This window comes from Canis lupus, chromosome 21 (genome assembly GCF_048164855.1).
Source record: "Canis lupus baileyi chromosome 21, mCanLup2.hap1, whole genome shotgun sequence".
NCBI lineage: Eukaryota > Metazoa > Chordata > Mammalia > Carnivora > Canidae > Canis > Canis lupus.
The window spans coordinates 2276633-2293802 of NC_132858.1; the positions used below are offsets into that span (position 1 = coordinate 2276633).

General features: G+C 41.1%; 1 protein-coding gene, 1 long non-coding RNA gene and 1 pseudogene across 4 annotated transcripts in view; 2 read left to right on the top strand and 1 right to left on the bottom strand.

The window, feature by feature from the left end:
• LOC140612318 (solute carrier family 22 member 10-like) overlaps positions 1-9402 on the top strand; it is a 33020-nt gene extending 23618 nt beyond the window's left edge. Inside the window, exons 6-11 of one of the 3 annotated variants that reach the window (XM_072789575.1) lie at positions 858-973; positions 4506-4720; positions 6279-6387; positions 7094-7245; positions 7281-7332; positions 8801-9402. In XM_072789575.1, the coding sequence (XP_072645676.1) occupies positions 858-973; positions 4506-4720; positions 6279-6387; positions 7094-7245; positions 7281-7332; positions 8801-8975 (819 nt within the window). In that variant the 3' untranslated portion in view covers positions 8976-9402. The remainder of the gene's footprint in view (positions 1-857; positions 974-4505; positions 4721-6278; positions 6388-7093; positions 7246-7280; positions 7333-8800) is intronic. The other 2 variants (XM_072789573.1, XM_072789574.1) reach the window with 2 other exon arrangements.
• LOC140612319 (zinc finger CCHC domain-containing protein 17 pseudogene) lies at positions 859-4488 on the top strand (annotated as a pseudogene).
• The window catches only part of LOC140612321 (uncharacterized), a 40245-nt gene continuing 30221 nt past the window's right edge, over positions 7147-17170 (bottom strand). The window contains exons 2-3 of the long non-coding RNA XR_012013598.1: positions 7281-7381; positions 7147-7245 (exon numbers count right to left, since the gene is read on the bottom strand). This is a non-coding gene — a long non-coding RNA (uncharacterized lncRNA). The remainder of the gene's footprint in view (positions 7246-7280; positions 7382-17170) is intronic.

The window sequence follows — 17170 nt, forward strand, 5'->3', positions numbered from 1 at the left end:
TCAAGATCAAAGAGGTTTTTCTGCCTTCATTCTCCTCCAGGATTTTGATGGATTCTTGTCTCATATTTAGGTGTTTCATCCATTTTGAGCTTGTTTTTGTGTATGGTGTAAGAAAATGGTCCAATTTCATTCTTTTGCATGTGACTGTCCAATTTTCTCAACACCATTTGTTGAAGAGACTGTCTTTTTTTCCATTAGGTATTATTTCCTGTATTGTCAAAGATTAGTTTATCATAGAGATGAGGGCCCATTTCTGGGTTCTGTATTCTGTTCCATTGATCTACGTCTGTTTTTATTGAAATCTTGCCATTTGTAATGACATGGATGGTACTAGAAGGTATTATGCTAAATGAAATAAGTCAGTCAGAGAAAGAGAAATAACATATGATTTTATTCACATGTGAAATTTAAGAAACAAAACATACGAACATAGGGGAAAGAGAAAGAAAAAAATAAGGTGAAAATTGAGAAAGAGGCAAACCATAAGAGATGCTGATCTCTAGGAAACAAATTGAGAGTTGCTGGAAGGGAGGTGGGTGAGGGGATGGGATAATTGGATGATGGACATTAAAGAGGGCACTTGATGTAATGAACACTGGGTGTAATATGCAACTAACAAATCATAAATTCTACCTATGAACCTAATAAAAATATATTTTTTGCTGTTTAATACCCTGGAGTCTCCTTTAACTCTTTACAGCTTCATATCCTTTTCACACCTGTGATTTATTATACATACCTGTATAATAAATTATGCAGGAAAGAAAGGGAGCACATTTATTTTGTCCTATTGGGTGCAGGTGCTTGCCACAATGCCTGGCACTGTGTTGACAAATGATACATGTATGTTGTTTAAGGGTTTAAGATCCAGCATGCAGGATGAGCTGGAGGCAGCACAGACCAAAACTACTGTGTGTGACTTGTTCTGCACCCCTGACCTGCGTAAGAGAATCTGTCTCCTGCTATTTGTAAGGTGGGCTTCACACAGTGCATGACAATGTTAAAAAGGTGGAGACATCTATTTATTTCAAAGGTTATAACAGTGTTATGGGCGTGGGGGTGCTGATTTGGAGATAGAAAATGAGGAAAACATACTGAATGTTGCTGTGCTGGGAGATGGGCAAAGTATTATAAAAAGATGCACCATATGAAGAGGACGTAATTGTGTTATATCGCTTCATAGTCTCACTCCTGGAGATTGATGTTGGGGTTCCACCACAGTACAGATTTTGGCATTTAGTTTCCTTCATTTTTTTCTTCCAATTTTTTTCAAATTTTTATTTAAGTTCTAGTTAGTTAACATCAGACAGTGCAATAAAATCTTACTAACAGTAATGTGAAAAGGTAGTGAATATATACAGCTTGAAAAACATTTCAATGTGTAAAAATGTAACCAGCACCTAGATCAAGTTAGAAAATCCTAATTCCCCGGAAGATTCTCGCATAGTTCCTCTACAGTGAGAACCACCATTATTATAGTGGCTCAACTCTCATCCCCTCCTCACTGTTTGCTTGCACACTGCATAACTCTTACCAGCTGTCCTGCTCCCTATCACCCCAGAAGAGTGTTGCCTAGTCTTGACTTTCACATAATATAAATAATAAAATGGTTTCGTGACAGCCCCCTTTCCTCAAGCTTATTTATGTAAGATTCATCCATTTTGTCATAGGTAGCAGTAGGTGGTTATCTTCCCTAATGTTTCAGTATTCCATGAGATGAACACTCTACCATTTCTTGATGTACTTCAATATCACTGGACTTGTACTTGTTTCCAATTTGGGGTGTTAGCACTAGGACTTCCCTAAAGGTGTTGTACTTTATCTCTTGAGACATATAAGTGCTTACTTTGGTAGGGCTGAGGGGGATTTTAAATTTAATTCTGAATTTTTGAAGATATTTAAAAAAGCATATAGGACAATATATGCCAAATGCCAACTTAAGAAGGTAACTGATTGTATTTCCTCTGGTACAGCTGGTGCATGTTTGCTTGAATTCTGACATTTTTCTTTTAGCCCTAGGAAATCATATATGAGCTTTAAATTCCCTAGAACTGTGTCAGACTCCAGAATATGGTGCCTGAAGATAAAGGGGACTCAGGTAGTCTCTTGAAAGCTTAAACGCTAGTTGAGCGAAAGGAAAGTTCTTCACAGTATTGGGGTTGAAGGAGAAGAGGACTCACAGCATACTGACAACATTCAAAAAAGAAATTTTTCCCCCCAGGTGGTTTTTTTTTTTTTTTTTGAGATTTTACTTATTTATTTTGGCGTTTTGTGCAATGCTGCAGCCGGGAGACCCGGAGCTGACCCAGAGACACTTGAATTAACTTTGGCAGAAGAGAAATGGAGGAGCCAAAGAACATTAAGGATGAATTCAGGAAGACCCGAGACCATGGAGCACTTGCCTGCTCTCTACATTATTTTCCAAGGAGAGATTGCTATGGTTACAGACTATGGAGCCTTCATCAAAATCCCTGGCTGTCAGAAGCAAGGTCTGGTCCATCGAACTCACATGTCATCCTGTCGTATGGATAAGCCTTCTGAGATAGTGGATGATGGAGGCAAAGTATGGGTGAAGCTTATTGGCCGGGAGATGAAAAATGATAGGATAAAAGTATCCATATCCATGAAAGTCATCAACCAAGGAACTGGGAAAGACCTTGACCCCAACAACGTTATCATTGAGCAAGAAGAGAGGCGGCTGCAGTCCTTCCAGGATTACACTGGGCAGAAGATCACCCTCGAGGCTGTCTTGAACACCACCTGCAAGAAGTGTGGCTGCAAAGGCCACTTTGCAAAGGATTGTTTTATGCAACCAGGAGGGACCAAGTATTCTCTGATACCTGATGAGGAAGAGGAGAAGGAAGAGGCAAAGTCAGCAGAGTTTGAGAAGCCTGACTCCACAAGGAATTCTTCTAGAAAAAGAAAGAAGGAAAAGAAGAAAAAAACCCATGGAGACAGGAAGTTGTCTGAGTCTGACAGCTCAGACTCTGAGAGTGACACAAGCAAGAGGGCAAGGCACACATCAAAAGACAGCAAGGCAGCAAAGAAGAAGAAGCAGCACAGGGAATAAGAGTGGAAAGAGTAGAGGGGGTGGTGAGAGGAGGAGGAACCAGGAGCCTTGTGCCTTGAAGCCCTGGCTCCCGGAAAGACTCAGTAGTGTGAATGTGGCCTCTCACCCCACTGATTTCACCCGCGGGAGATGGCTTGCCCTTATGCAGCAGGCAGGTTTGGGAGTTAGATGTCAAAGCATCTGCCTGAATGAGTTAACTTATCATTCCTGGTCCCTTTGCAAGTGACCCCTGCAGCTCACCCATTCATTCACTCAACTTCCTTCATTCAGCAGGAGTTCCTATTACCCTCTCCAGCTGCCACTGCCAGAGCCAGATTCACAGGACTCCTGCACGGGGGTCCAGGCTGCAGCCACAGGTACTGCTGTGGAGGCGAGTCTGGCTGTAGTTGAGAGAACAGTGACGGGGCCCCCTGTCGGGTCTGCCCTGGGTTGATTGGTGAGTGATCCCTGCGGCGTCCGACCCAGGGGCCCCAGGGGCCGAGGGAGACCGCAGGCGGAGGGAGAACGGGAGAACGTGGTAAGAAGTGGTGCTCACTTTCTCCATTCCCCCAGCGTGATTCTACCAGGCTACAAGGACAGCCCGAAAACAATTGTTTGCAGCACCTGAGCTTGTGTGGGACACTCGGCCAGACCACTGAACCACATAGCTCAAGCCAAGATCATTGCTTTACTTTGTATTTACTACTGTGTGAGTCAATCGGTTCCACTGCAGGTCTCTGCCTAAATTCCTGGCATAAATGGAAAAAAAAAAGATTTTATTTATTTATTCTAAGAGACACACAGAAAGAGAGGCAGAAACATAGGCAGAGGGAGAAGTAGGCTCCATGAAGGAAGCCTGATGTGGGACTCGATCCAGGCATTCAGGGATCATGGCCTGACCCAAAGGCAGATGCCCAAACCACTGAGATACCCAGGCATCTCTTACCCCCAGGTTTTAATCGTTCTATGTATCATGCGATTTGGTAATTGGGTCATGTTATATTTCCCAGTCATTATCAACTCTCCGCTTAGGGACTCAAATGACAGAATGACAGAAGGGATGCCTGGATGTCTCAGTAGTTGAGCCTCTGCCTTTGGTTCAGGGCGTGATCTCGGGGTCCTGGGATCAAGTCCTACATTGGGCTCCCTGCATGGAGCCTGCTTTTCCCTCTGTCCATGTCTCTGCCTCTCTTTCTGTGCCTCTCATGAATAAAGAAATAAAATCTTAAAAAAAAAAGAAAGAATGAATGACAGAAGGAGTATTGTTTTATAAATTGCCAGGCAATTATTTATGGTAACTTTAAAATTATCACTTTAAAATATGTATTATACAAATCAGACTGGACCTTTATTCTTTAACACTGACCACTAGCTGTCTGGATTAATATAGTCATCAACTGCAGCATGTAGGCCTTGAATCTTATGGAATGCATCTTTCTCCTTTTGTTCATTTCAGATTTGCAACCATAGTACCCTTTTATGGCATCACAATTAATCTACAGCATTTTGGGAGCAATATTTTCCTGTTCCAGGTAGTCTTTGGAGCTCTCACTGCGTTAGTCCGATGTCTTCCTCTTTTAGTACAGAATCATATGGGCCGTCGAACAACCCAGACAGTTTTCATGTTCCTGGTGGGACTTTCTATTTTGGCCAACACATTTGTGCCCCAAGGTGAGAAAAGGGTGTGAAAAGAGGAGAGAAAAGAGGTGTCTTTTCCCCATCCTTTAGGGATTGTATTGGTCACACTTGTCTGAAGCTAGGAGTAATGAGATACATCAATTTTAAGAGCCACATATGCCCCCAAACGAGGGTTTAAAGAAAATCCTGCTAAGAAGCTGTTAGGAAAAGAGCCAAAGGTCCACAAGGGGCAGCTCAGACATATATTCTCTTCATCACATTCTGGAAGTATCTAGAAACTGGTGCCATTTATTCCTGACAGTTTCTCTAGGATAGCAATTGATCACTTGTCCTTTGGCCTTTCACATTTTTAGTAACATGCATGAAGGGCCTAGGCTCTGCAATTATATATCAACATGAGGACACAATGTGGTCACTTGCTCTGGTTAGGCTCTTTATTACCAGCTTTGAAGATTAGTCTACTTCCTGATTGCTCTGTAGCCATGTGTGAGTGTGATATTAGGTCACCATGACCAGCCCTTGCTGGGGGAGTCTTCCTGGCTTACAAGAAATAAAAATTTCCCCTTTCTTCAAGTAGTGAAGGAGTGAACAATAAGAACAAGGAATTGAGCAGATTAAAACCCTAGTCCATTCCCTGTTAGATGACTTTGTAAGTTAATAGAATGGATATGAAATGACCAGGAGAACCTTAGTGGGCGCTATGCTTCAGCTATGTCCCAATGTATGTACCTTACAGCATTACAGATTGGTGGACTCTACTCCTCAGAAGATCACTAATGATGCAGGCTTACTCCCTATAATAGAATCTTGACCAACATAAAACTACAATTTGATTTCTTTTTATATTGGGCAGAAAATCGATTATCTGAAACTTCTCCTTATTGGTTCCCAAATTCTGACATTTTTTCCCAAAAAGAATTTTCTATTCTTGTTTTCTTATGTCTAACATTCTTCTAGATATGGCTTCTCTTCAGCCTGTCCACTAACAGAGTAGTCCTGTTCTTTACTACTCTATCATGCTTTACCCGCCCCGTGACAATGCGATATCTATACTAGGTTGACTGACACATCCAGGCTTACCAGGGATTTTCCTGGTTTTATCAGTGAAAGTCCCTATTGCTAACCCCCCTAATTCACAGGAAAACCAGGATGACTGGTCACTTTAAATTCTGCACTTCAATTGTAATGTTTAGACAACTGTAATGCTGTCAGCTTTAGAGCTGAGTCTTAGACTCAGTAACTGTCCACATGGCTGTCCCACCTTCTATAATAGGGATATAATATGGGACAGAATCAGTAAAAGCAAATTTTTGCCAGACATACCTCTTTTCTCTTTCTTTAGAAAAGCTGAAATATGCTGAGAGATTTGCTGCAGTTAACTCAGATAATTTTATGTGCTTATTACCACCTGTGTTGACAATTCTACATTTCTCAGCTTATCAACCACTCCGTGCTCTCTGACACTACAAAATTTTCTACAGTATATCTTAAACAAACCAATACTTACAAGGTCTTTTTTTCTGGCTAAATTTGGTGGATGCTGATTCCTTCAGCCCAGAATTCTTAGTCTCACTGGTTTTTCTGTCTCCAGAAATGCAGACCCTGCGTGTGGCTTTGGCAAGTGCGGGAATCAGCTTTGCTGCTGCTTCTTCCACTAGTTTTTCTATCCACTTGATTGAGCTCATCCCCACAGTTCTCAGGTATGAGTTTATGAATGTTATTCCAGGTTTATAAAGCAGGACACTCTCAGCTAACTGGCATTTATTGCAGTAATAAACACAATAAGACCTGTTTATTATAGCGGTGTCCGGGGGGCTCAGTTGGTTGAGTGTCTGACTCTTGATTTTGTCTCAGGTCATGATCTCAAGGTTGTGAGATCAAGCACCACATAAGGCCTGCTATGGCTCAGCATGGAGCCTGCTCAAGATTCGCTCTTTCCCTCCTTCTGCCCACCTTCACACACACACTCACACACACACAAACACACACTCTCGCTCTCTCTCTCTCAGAAAAAGAAAGACTTATTATAAAAGCAAAATTTGTAATTACAACATTAATAATATGCTAACAACATTTTAGCCAAAGTTTATTGAAAGCTGACTTTATGCCATGCACTGTACTGAACAATAGTTTAATGCATCATCTCATTAATCTTTTGGATGACTCATCAGGGTAGGTGCAATGTATAACATTTTGTGTAAAATTACAAAAATGAGTCTTAATACACTTTGAATCTGACAAAGATAGCTAGAAAATCATAGGGCAAATCTAAAATATGAGTGCTCATCATCAAAACCTATGTATTTAACAATGTGTTCTAGTGTCTTCCATCTTCTATCAAGTCAAAACAATGTATCACAAATTACATGTGCAGATTTTTACCAGATTGTTATGTTTACCCCTCAGGGCAAGAGCTTTAGGATTAGACACACTGGCTAGTAGGTGTGGGGCAGTACTGGCTCCCCTCCTGATGACCTTAATGGCATATCTTTCCATTTTGCCCTGGATCATCTATGGAGTCTTTCCCATCATGGCTGGTCTTGCTGTCCTCCTCCAACCTGAAACCAGGGAAATGCCTCTGCTTGACACCAACCTGAAACCAGGGAAATGCCTCTGCTTGACACCATCCACGATGTAAAAAATAAGTAAGTGAACCTTCTAGCCACGTCCTCAGAGGAACCATGCGCCTTAGGTCTGTGGATGAGAAAGGCACACCACCACATGAGTCCCTCAGATCACTGAGGAAGTTCAGCCACTAGTTTTTCTGTCCACTTGTCTGAGCTCATCCCCACAATCCTCAGGTATGAGTTAATGAATGTTATTCCAAGGCTTATAAAATAGGACACTCTCAGCTAACTGGCATTTATTGCAGTTACTTCCTGAGATACTTCCATCTCCAGTAACTGCCTTTCATTATTAGTGGCAAGGTCACTTCTATCCCCTGTGAGTTCCAATCTAGATTGCAGAAATTCCCTCTGCGCACGTCTCATTGGTAATTAGAATGATGAAGAGATGAAAATTATCTCTATTATGATGGCACATACTACCTGTCCTCATAAGAGACACACATTCATGGTGGTATTTCATGATTCTCAGATCCATAGGAAACTTGGATATGAAGGGGAAAGAAATGCCCTGGCTAGTAAAAGAATAATGTTAGGAAGATCACATAGAGTTAAAGTTGTTTTTTTTTTTTTTTGATAATAGAAGAAAAAAATCTTGTTTAGGTGTCTTGGTACTCAGACAATTTCACTGCCACAAGTAATGAAAAGATTGAGGCTACCCTCAAGTAAGAAACTAGCAAAATATTTAAAATGAGAAAAATAGTATGTTAGTTTCCTAGGGATTCCATAATCAAGTTCCACAAACTAAGTGACTTAAATAGCAGAAATTTATTTCCTCACAGTTCTAGAGGCTGGGAGTCTGAGCTCAAGTGTCAGGAGGACTACACTCCCTCTGAAGGCCTTAGGGAAGAGTCTGTTCCAGGCCTCTCTTCCATCTTCTGGTGTATCTTTGGCTTGTGGCAACATAACTCCAATCTTCATATGGCATGCTTCCAGGCATGCCTACGTGTTGTAATTTTCCCTTTTGTAAGGATACCAGGCATATTGATTTGAGGCCCATCTGACTGCGGTATGACATTATCTTAATTAATTATATCTTCAACAACTGTATCCAAATGTGATAATTTCACATTCTGAGATATTGAGAGTTAAAACTTCAACATATGAATTTGGGTGGAGGGAACACAATTCAACTCAAACAAATGGGGGAGTTCCCTTAGGATTGTCAATCCTCCTCTTGAGTTTCCAAAGATGTCACTGATCAGAGGTCTGAAAAGACCAAGTGAGAGTAGCAACTTTTAAAACTGTTTTCTTGGGTCTTATTGCAGGAATTTCTTGGATCTGCACAGGCAGCAGGGACTTTTCCAACATTAATATCAATGCGTCATGAATGTTATTGGATTATAAAAAGCTGATAGGTGGAGAATCAATTTGTATTTGTGCACAGAAAGCACACAAACTTATTTTTTATCTTTTCTGTTTTTAAAAAAATATTTGTTTTTTTGGTTGACTGGTTGGTTGATTGGTTGTTTCTGTTTTGTTTTTCCAGCAAAGAATTCTCAAGAAAAGTAAAAGAAATAAATTCCTCTGTAAAAAATGACAAAAGTTTAAGATATTTTCAGGAACTGACTGGTGAGGAAAAAGAAAACTATGAAAGAAAAACAAAATACAGAAATTTCCTTTTATATCTACAAACTAGCAAGAAAATATTACTGGAAAATTAATCTCATTTACATTTATTGCATTAATTTGCAGTTTAAGAAATAATTTTTGGGAACACATAATTCTATGAACAATCTAATATCTTTGGGAAAGTTTCAAATTTATGGGTAAATCATTAATACACAAAATAATTCAGAAACAAAGTAAAACCATGGAATTAATATGTAGCTGGCTGGGAGAGAGAAAAGGGGTTACGTAAGTGTGGATATTAAGGAGGGAACTTGTGATGAGCACTGGCTGTTGTATGTAAGTGTTGAATCACTATATTGTACATCTGAAATTAATATCACATTATATGTTAATCAACTGGAATTTAAATAAAAGCATGGAAGAAAAAAGAAAAGGGGGCAGAAAATTTATTTGAAAAAAATAATAGCTAAAAACTTCTCAAATCTGAAGATATCCAGATCTAGGAGAAACAGAGATCCTCCTCCCTCCCCCCAAATTCAACCCAAGGATGTCCATACCAACACACATAGTAATTAAAGTGGCAAAAAGTAGGGATAAAGAAAAAAAATTTAGGCAGCAAGACAAAAGAAGACAACTACCTGCAAGGGAAACCCCATCAGGCTATCAGTAGATTTTTCAGCAGAAACTTTGCAGGTCAGAAGAAAGTGGCATGATATATTCCAAGTGCTGAAAGGGAAAAATCTGCCAAAAATACTCTATCCAGCAAGGCTATCAATCAGAATAGAAGGAGAGATAAAGTGTTTCTCAGACAAACAAGAACTAAGGGGGTTCATGACCACTAAACCAGTCCTGCAAAAAGTATTAAAGAGGACTCTTTGAGTGGAAAAGAAAGATCATAAGTGATATTATGAAAAGTAAAAAACACAAAAGCAGTAAAAGTATTTCTGCAAAAATCAGTCAAGAGATTTATAAAATAAAAAGTTGTAAAATATGACATGATATACGTAAAACATGGGTCAGTGGAGGGGGAAGTAAAGAATGAGTTCAAATTTAAATGACCAGCAACTTAATATAGACTGCTATATGCAGGTGATACTATATACAACCTAATGGTAACCACCATTCCAAAACCAATAATAGATATGAAGAGAATAAAGAGACAGGAATTCAAGTATATCACTAAGGAAAGCCAACAAACCATGAAAAAGAGCAAGAGAAGAAGGGATCAGGGAAAATCTATAGAAAAAACCACACAACACAAATGGCAATAAATATGCATCTATCAATACTAACTCTGAACGTAAATGGGCTAAATACTCCAGTCAAAAGACAATGAGCAACAGAGTGGATTAAAAAAGTGACCCATCTTTATGCTGCCTACAGGAGACTCATTTCAGGCTGAAAGACACCTGAAGACTGAAATGAGGGGATGGAGAACCATTTATTATGCAAAGGACATCAAAAGAATGCCAAGGTAGCAATACTTATATTGACAAAATAGACTTCAAAGCAAAGACTGTAATAAGAGACAAAGAAGGGACTATATAATAATAAAGGGAACAATCCAACAAGAGGATAGAAAAATTGTAAATGTGCTACCAATATGGGAGCAGACAAATACATAAAACAGCTATTGACAAACATAAAGGAGACAGTTGATACTAAATACAATAACAGTAGGGGACTTTAGTACCCCACTTACATTAGGGTACAGATCATCTAAGTGGAAACTCAACAAGGAAACGGTGGATTTAACAGACATATTCAGAACATTCCATCCTAAAACAGCAGAATACACATTCTTTTCAAGCTCACATGGAACAAGTTTTAACAAATTTAAAAAATTGAAGTCATACCATGCATTTTTTCTGATCACAATGCTATGAAACTAGAAATCAACCACAAGAAAAAGCCCGGAAAGACTACAAATATATGGAGGTTAAAAAACATTCTACTAAACAATGAATGGGTCAAATAAGAAATTGAAGAAGAGGAGGAGGGGCAAGATGGTGGAAGAGTAGGGTCCCCAAATTACCTGTCCCCACCAAATTACCTAGATAACCTTCAAATCATCCTGAAAATCTATGAATTCGGACTGAGATTTAAAGAGAGACCAGCTGGAATGCTCCAGTGAGAAGAGTTCCTGCTTCTATCCAGGTAGGAAGACGGGGAAAAAGAAATAAAGGAACAAAAGGCCTCCAAGGGGGAGGGGCCCCGCGAGGAGCCGGGCTGAGGCCGGGGCGAGTGTCCCCAGGACAGGAGAGCCCCGTCCCGGAGAAGCAGGAGCTGCACCAACCTTCCCGGGCGGAAAGGGGCTCGCAGGGAGTTGGAGCAGGACCTGGGAGGGCGGGGATGCCCTCGGGCTCCCGGGGACACTAACAGACACCTGCGCCCCAGGAGAGTGCGCCGAGCTCCCTAAGGGCTGCAGCGCACACGGCGGGACCCGGAGCAGGTCGGGGGGCTCGGGGGCGGCTCCGCGGAGGGGGCTGCGGGGCGGGAGCAGCTCGGAGGGGCTCGGGCAGAGGAAGAGGCTCCGCGGAGGGGGCTGTGGGGCGGGAGCTCGAATCCAACAGCGCAGACCGGGAGCACAGGGCACCGGGACACAGCCCGGGATCCGGCCTCCCCCGGGACAGGCAGAGGCCGGGAGGGCCCAGGACAGCAAGGACGCTCCTGCCCCGAGCAGAGCAGATCAGCGGCCCCTCCCGGAGCCTCCAGGCCCTGCAGACGGAGAGCTTCAGAGTTCCTGTGGGGGCTGATCCAGGGTTCCAGAGCTGCCGCAGCCACTGGGGTTGTTCCTCCTGCGGCCTCATGGGGTAAACAACCCCCACTGAGCCCTGCACCAGGCAGGGGGCAGAGCAGCTCCCCCAAGTGCTAACACCTGAAAATCAGCACAACAGGCCCCTCCCCCAGAAGACCAGCTAGACGGACAAGTTCCAGGGGAAGTCAAGGGACTTACAGTATACAGAATCAGAAGATACTCCCCGTGGGTTTTTTGTTTTTTTCTTCTTTTTGATTTCTGATTGCTTCCCCCACCCTTCTTTTTCACCTTTCTTTCTTTTTCTTTCTCTTTTTCTTCTCTTTTTTCCTTTTTTTCTTCCTTTTTTCTTTTTCTCTTTTCTTTCCTTCTTTCTCTCTCTTTTTCTCCTTTTCCCAATACAACTTCTTTTTGGCCACTCTGCACTGAGCAAAATGACTAGAAGGAAAACCTCACCTCAAAAGAAGGAATCAGAAACAGTCCTCTCTCTCACAGAGTTACAAAATCTGGATTACAATTCAATGTCAGAAAGCCAATTCAGAAGCACTATTATACAGCTACTGGTGGCTCTAGAAAAAAGCATAAAGGACTCAAGAGACTACATGACTGCAGAATTTAGATCCAATCAGGCAGAAATTAAAAATCAATTGAATGAGATGCAATCCAAATTAGAAGTCCTAACGACGAGGGTTAAGGAGGTGGAAGAACGAGTGAGTGACATAGAAGACAAGTTGATGGCAAAGAGGGAAACTGAGGAAAAAAGAGACAGACAATTAAAAGACCATGAAGACAGATTAAGGGAAATAAACGACAGCTTGAGGAAGAAAAACCTTTTAATTGGGGTTCCCAAGGGCGCCGAAAGGGCCAGAGGGCCAGAATATGTATTTGAACAAATCATAGCTGAAAACTTTCCTAATCTGGGAAGGGAAAAAGGCATTCAGATCCAGGAAATAGAGAGATCCCCCCCCTAAAATAATTTAAAACCGTTCAACACCTCGACATTTAATAGTGAAGCTTGCAAATTCCAAAGATAAAGAGAAGATCCTTAAAGCAGCAAGAGACAAGAAATCCCTGACTTTTATGGGGAGGAATATTAGGGTAACAGCAGACCTCTCCACAGAAACCCGGAAGGCCAGAAAGGGCTGGCAGGATATATTCAGGGTCCTAAATGAGAAGAACATGCAACCAAGAATACGTGATCCAGCAAGGCTCTCATTCAGAACGGAAGGAGAGATAAAGAGCTTCCAAGACAGGCAGGAACTGAAAGAATATGTGACCTCCAAACCAGCTCTGCAAGAAATTTTAAGGGGGACTCTTAAAATTCCCCTTTAAGAAGAAGTTCAATGGAACAATCCACAAAAACAAGGACTGAATAGATATCATGATGACACTAAACTCATATCTGTCAATAGTAACTCTGAACGTGAACGGGCTTAATGACCCCATCAAAAGGCGCAGGGTTTCAGACTGGATAAAAAAACAGGACCCATCTATTTGCTGTCTACAAGAGACTCATTTTAGACAGAAGGACACCTACGCCTGAAAATAAAAGGTTGGAGAACCATTTACCATTCAAATGGTCCTCAAAAGAAAGCAGGGGTAGCCATCCTTATATCAGATAAACTAAAATTTACCCCGAAGACTGTAGTGAGAGATGAAGAGGGACACTATCTCATACTTAAAGGATCTATCCAATAAGAGGACTTAACAATCCTCAATATATATGCCCCAACTGTGGGAGCTGCCAAATATTTAAATCAATTAATAGCCAGAGTGAAGACATACTTAGATAATAATACACTTATACTTGGTGACTTCAATCTAGCTCTTTCTACCCTCAATAGGTCTTCTAAGCACAACATCTCCAAAGAAACGAGAGCTTTAAATGATACACTGGACCAGATGGATTTCACAGATATCTACAGAACTTTACATCCAAACTCAACTGAATACACATTCTTCTCAAGTGCACATGGAACTTCCTTCAGAATAGACCACATACTGGGTCACAAATCGGGTCTGAACTGATACCAAAAGATTGGGATCGTCCCCTGCATATTCTCAGACCATAATGCCTTGAAATTAGAACTAAACCACAACAAGAAGTTTGGAAGGACCTCAAACATGTGGAGGTTAAGGACCATCCTGCTAAAAGATGAAAGGGTCAACCAGGAAATTAAGGAAGAATTAAAAAGATTCATGGAAACTAATGAGAATGAAGATACAACCGTACAAAATCTTTGGGATGCAGCAAAAGCAGTCCTAAGGGGAAAATACATCGCAATACAAGCATCCATTCAAAAACTGGAAAGAACTCAAATACAAAAGCTAACCTTACACATAAAGGAGCTAGAGAAAAAACAGCAAATAGATCCTACACCCAGGAGAAGAAGGGAGTTAATAAAGATTCGAGCAGAACTCAACGAAATCGAGACCAGAAGAACTGTGGAACAGATCAACAGAACCAGGAGTTGGTTCTTTGAAAGAATTAATAAGATAGATAAACCATTAGCCAACCTTATTAAAAAGAAGAGAGAGAAGACTCAAATTAATAAAATCATGAATGAGAAAGGAGAGATCACTACCAACACCAAGGAAATACAAACGATTTTAAAAACATATTATGAGCAGCTATACGCCAATAAATTAGGCAATCTAGAAGAAATGGACGCATTCCTGGAAAGCCACAAACTACCAAAACCGGAACAGGAAGAAATAGAAAACCTGCACAGGCCAATAACCAGGGAGGAAATTGAAGCAGTCATCCAAAACCTCCCAAGGCACAAGAGTCCAGGGCCAGATGGCTTCCCAGGGAATTCTATCAAACGTTTAAAGAAGAAATCATACCTATTCTACTAAAGCTGTTTGGAAAGATAGAAAGAGATGGAGTACCTCCAAATTCGTTCTATGAGGCCAGCATCACCTTAATTCCAAAACCAAAGACCTCACCAAAAAGGAGAATTACAGACCAATATCCCTGATGAACATGGATGCAAAAATTCTCAACAAGATACTAGCCAATAGGATCCAACAGTACATTAAGAAAATTATTCACCATGACCAAGTAGGATTTATCCCCGGGACACAAGGCTGGTTCAACACTCGTAAAACAATCAATATGATTCATCATATCAGCAAGAGAAAAACCAAGAACCATATGATCCTCTCATTAGATGCAGAGAAAGCATTTGACAAAATACAGCATCCATTCCTGATCAAAACTCTTCAGAGTGTAGGGATAAGGGAACTTTCCTTGACATCTTAAAAGCCATCTACGAAAAGCCCACAGCAAATATCATTCTCAATGGGGAAGCACTAGGAGCCTTTCCCCTAAGATCAGGAACAAGACACGGATGTCCACTCTCACCACTGCTGTTCAACATAGTACTGGAAGTCCTAGCCTCAGCAATCAGACAACAAAAAGACATTAAAGGCATTCAAATTGGCAAAGAAGAAGTCAAACTCTCCCTCTTCGCCGATGACATGATACTCTACATAGAAAACCCAAAAGTCTCCACCCCAAGATTGCTAGAACTCATACAGCAATTCGGTAGCGTGGCAGGATACAAAATCAATGCCCAGAAGTCAGTGGCATTTCTATACACTAACAATGAGACTGAAGAAAGAGAAATTAAGGAGTCAATCCCATTTACAATTGCACCCAAAAGCATAAGATACCTAGGAATAAACCTAACCAAAGATGTAAAGGATCTATACCCTCAAAACTATAGAACACTTCTGAAAGAAATTGAGGAAGACACAAAGAGATGGAAAAATATTCCATACTCATGGATTGGCAGAATTAATATTGTGAAAATGTCAATGCTACCCAGGGCAATATACACGTTTAATGCAATCCCTATCAGAATACCATGGACTTTCTTCAGAGAGTTAGAACAAATTATTTTAAGATTTGTGTGGAATCAGAAAAGACTCCAAATAGCCAGGGGAATTTTAAAAAAGAAAACCATATCTGGGGGCATTACAATGCCAGATTTCAGGTTGTACTACAAAGCTGTGGTCATCAAGACAGTGTGGTACTGGCACAAAAACAGACACATAGATCAGTGGAACAGAATAGAGAATCCAGAAGTGGACCCTGAACTTTATGGGCAACTAATATTCGATAAAGGAGGAAAGACTATCCATTGGAAGAAAGACAGTCTCTTCAATAAATGGTGCTGGGAAAATTGGACATCCACATGCATAAGAATGAAACTAGACCACTCTCTTTCACCATACACAAAGATAAACTCAAAATGGATGAAAGATCTAAATGTGAGACAAGATTCCATCAAAATCCTAGAGAAGACCACAGGCAACACCCTTTTTGAACTCAGCCATAGTAACTTCTTGCAAGATACATCCACGAAGGCAAAAGAAACAAAAGCAAAAATGAACTACTGGGACTTCATCAAGATAAGAAGCTTTTGCACAGCAAAGGATACAGTCAACAAAACTCAAAGACAACCTACAGAATGGGAGAAGATATTTGCAAATGACATATCAGATAAAGGGCTAGTTTCCAAGATCTATAAAGAACTTATTAAACTCAACAGCAAAGAAACAAACAATCCAATCATGAAATGGGCAAAAGACATGAAGAGAAATCTCACAGAGGAAGACATAGACATGGCCAACATGCATATGAGAAAATGCTCTGCATCACTTGCCATCAGGGAAATACAAATCAAAACTACAATGAGTAACCACCTCACACCAGTGAGAATGGGGCAAATTAACAAGGCAGGAAACAACAAATGTTGGAGAGGATGCGGAGAAAAGGGAATCCTCTTGCACTGTTGGTGGGAATGTGAACTGGTGCAGCCACTCTGGAAAACTGTGTGGAGGTTCCTCAAACAGTTAAAAATATACCTGCCCTACGACCCAGCAATTGCACTGCTGGGGATTTACCCCAAAGATACAAATGCAATGAAACGCCGGGACACCTGCACCCCGATGTTTATAGCAGCAATGGCCACGATAGCCAAACTGTGGAAGGAGCCTCGGTGTCCAACGAAAGATGAATGGATAAAGAAGATGTGGTTTATGTATACAATGGAATATTACTCAGCTATTAGAAATGACAAATACCCACCATTTGCTTCAATGTGGATGGAACTGGAGGGTATTATGCTGAGTGAAGTAAGTCAGTCGGAGAAGGACAAACATTATATGTTCTCATTCATTTGGGGAATATAAATAATAGTGAAAGGGAATATAAGGGAAGGGAGAAGAAATGTGTGGGAAATATCAGAAAGGGAGACAGAACGTAAAGACTGCTAACTCTGGGAAACGAACTAGGGGTGGTAGAAGGGGAGGAGGGCGGGGGGCGGGAGTGAATGGGTGACGGGCACTGGGTGTTATTCTGTATGTTAGTAAATTGAACACCAATAAAAAATAAATTAAAAAAAAAACACATCAGATTCACCCTAAGAGAAGCCAAGAGAAACTGCCTCCCATGGAGGGTATGGGTGGTGTGCATCCAGCCATGCCTTCCACATGGTTCCTTGAGAAGGAAGGTGTGATGGG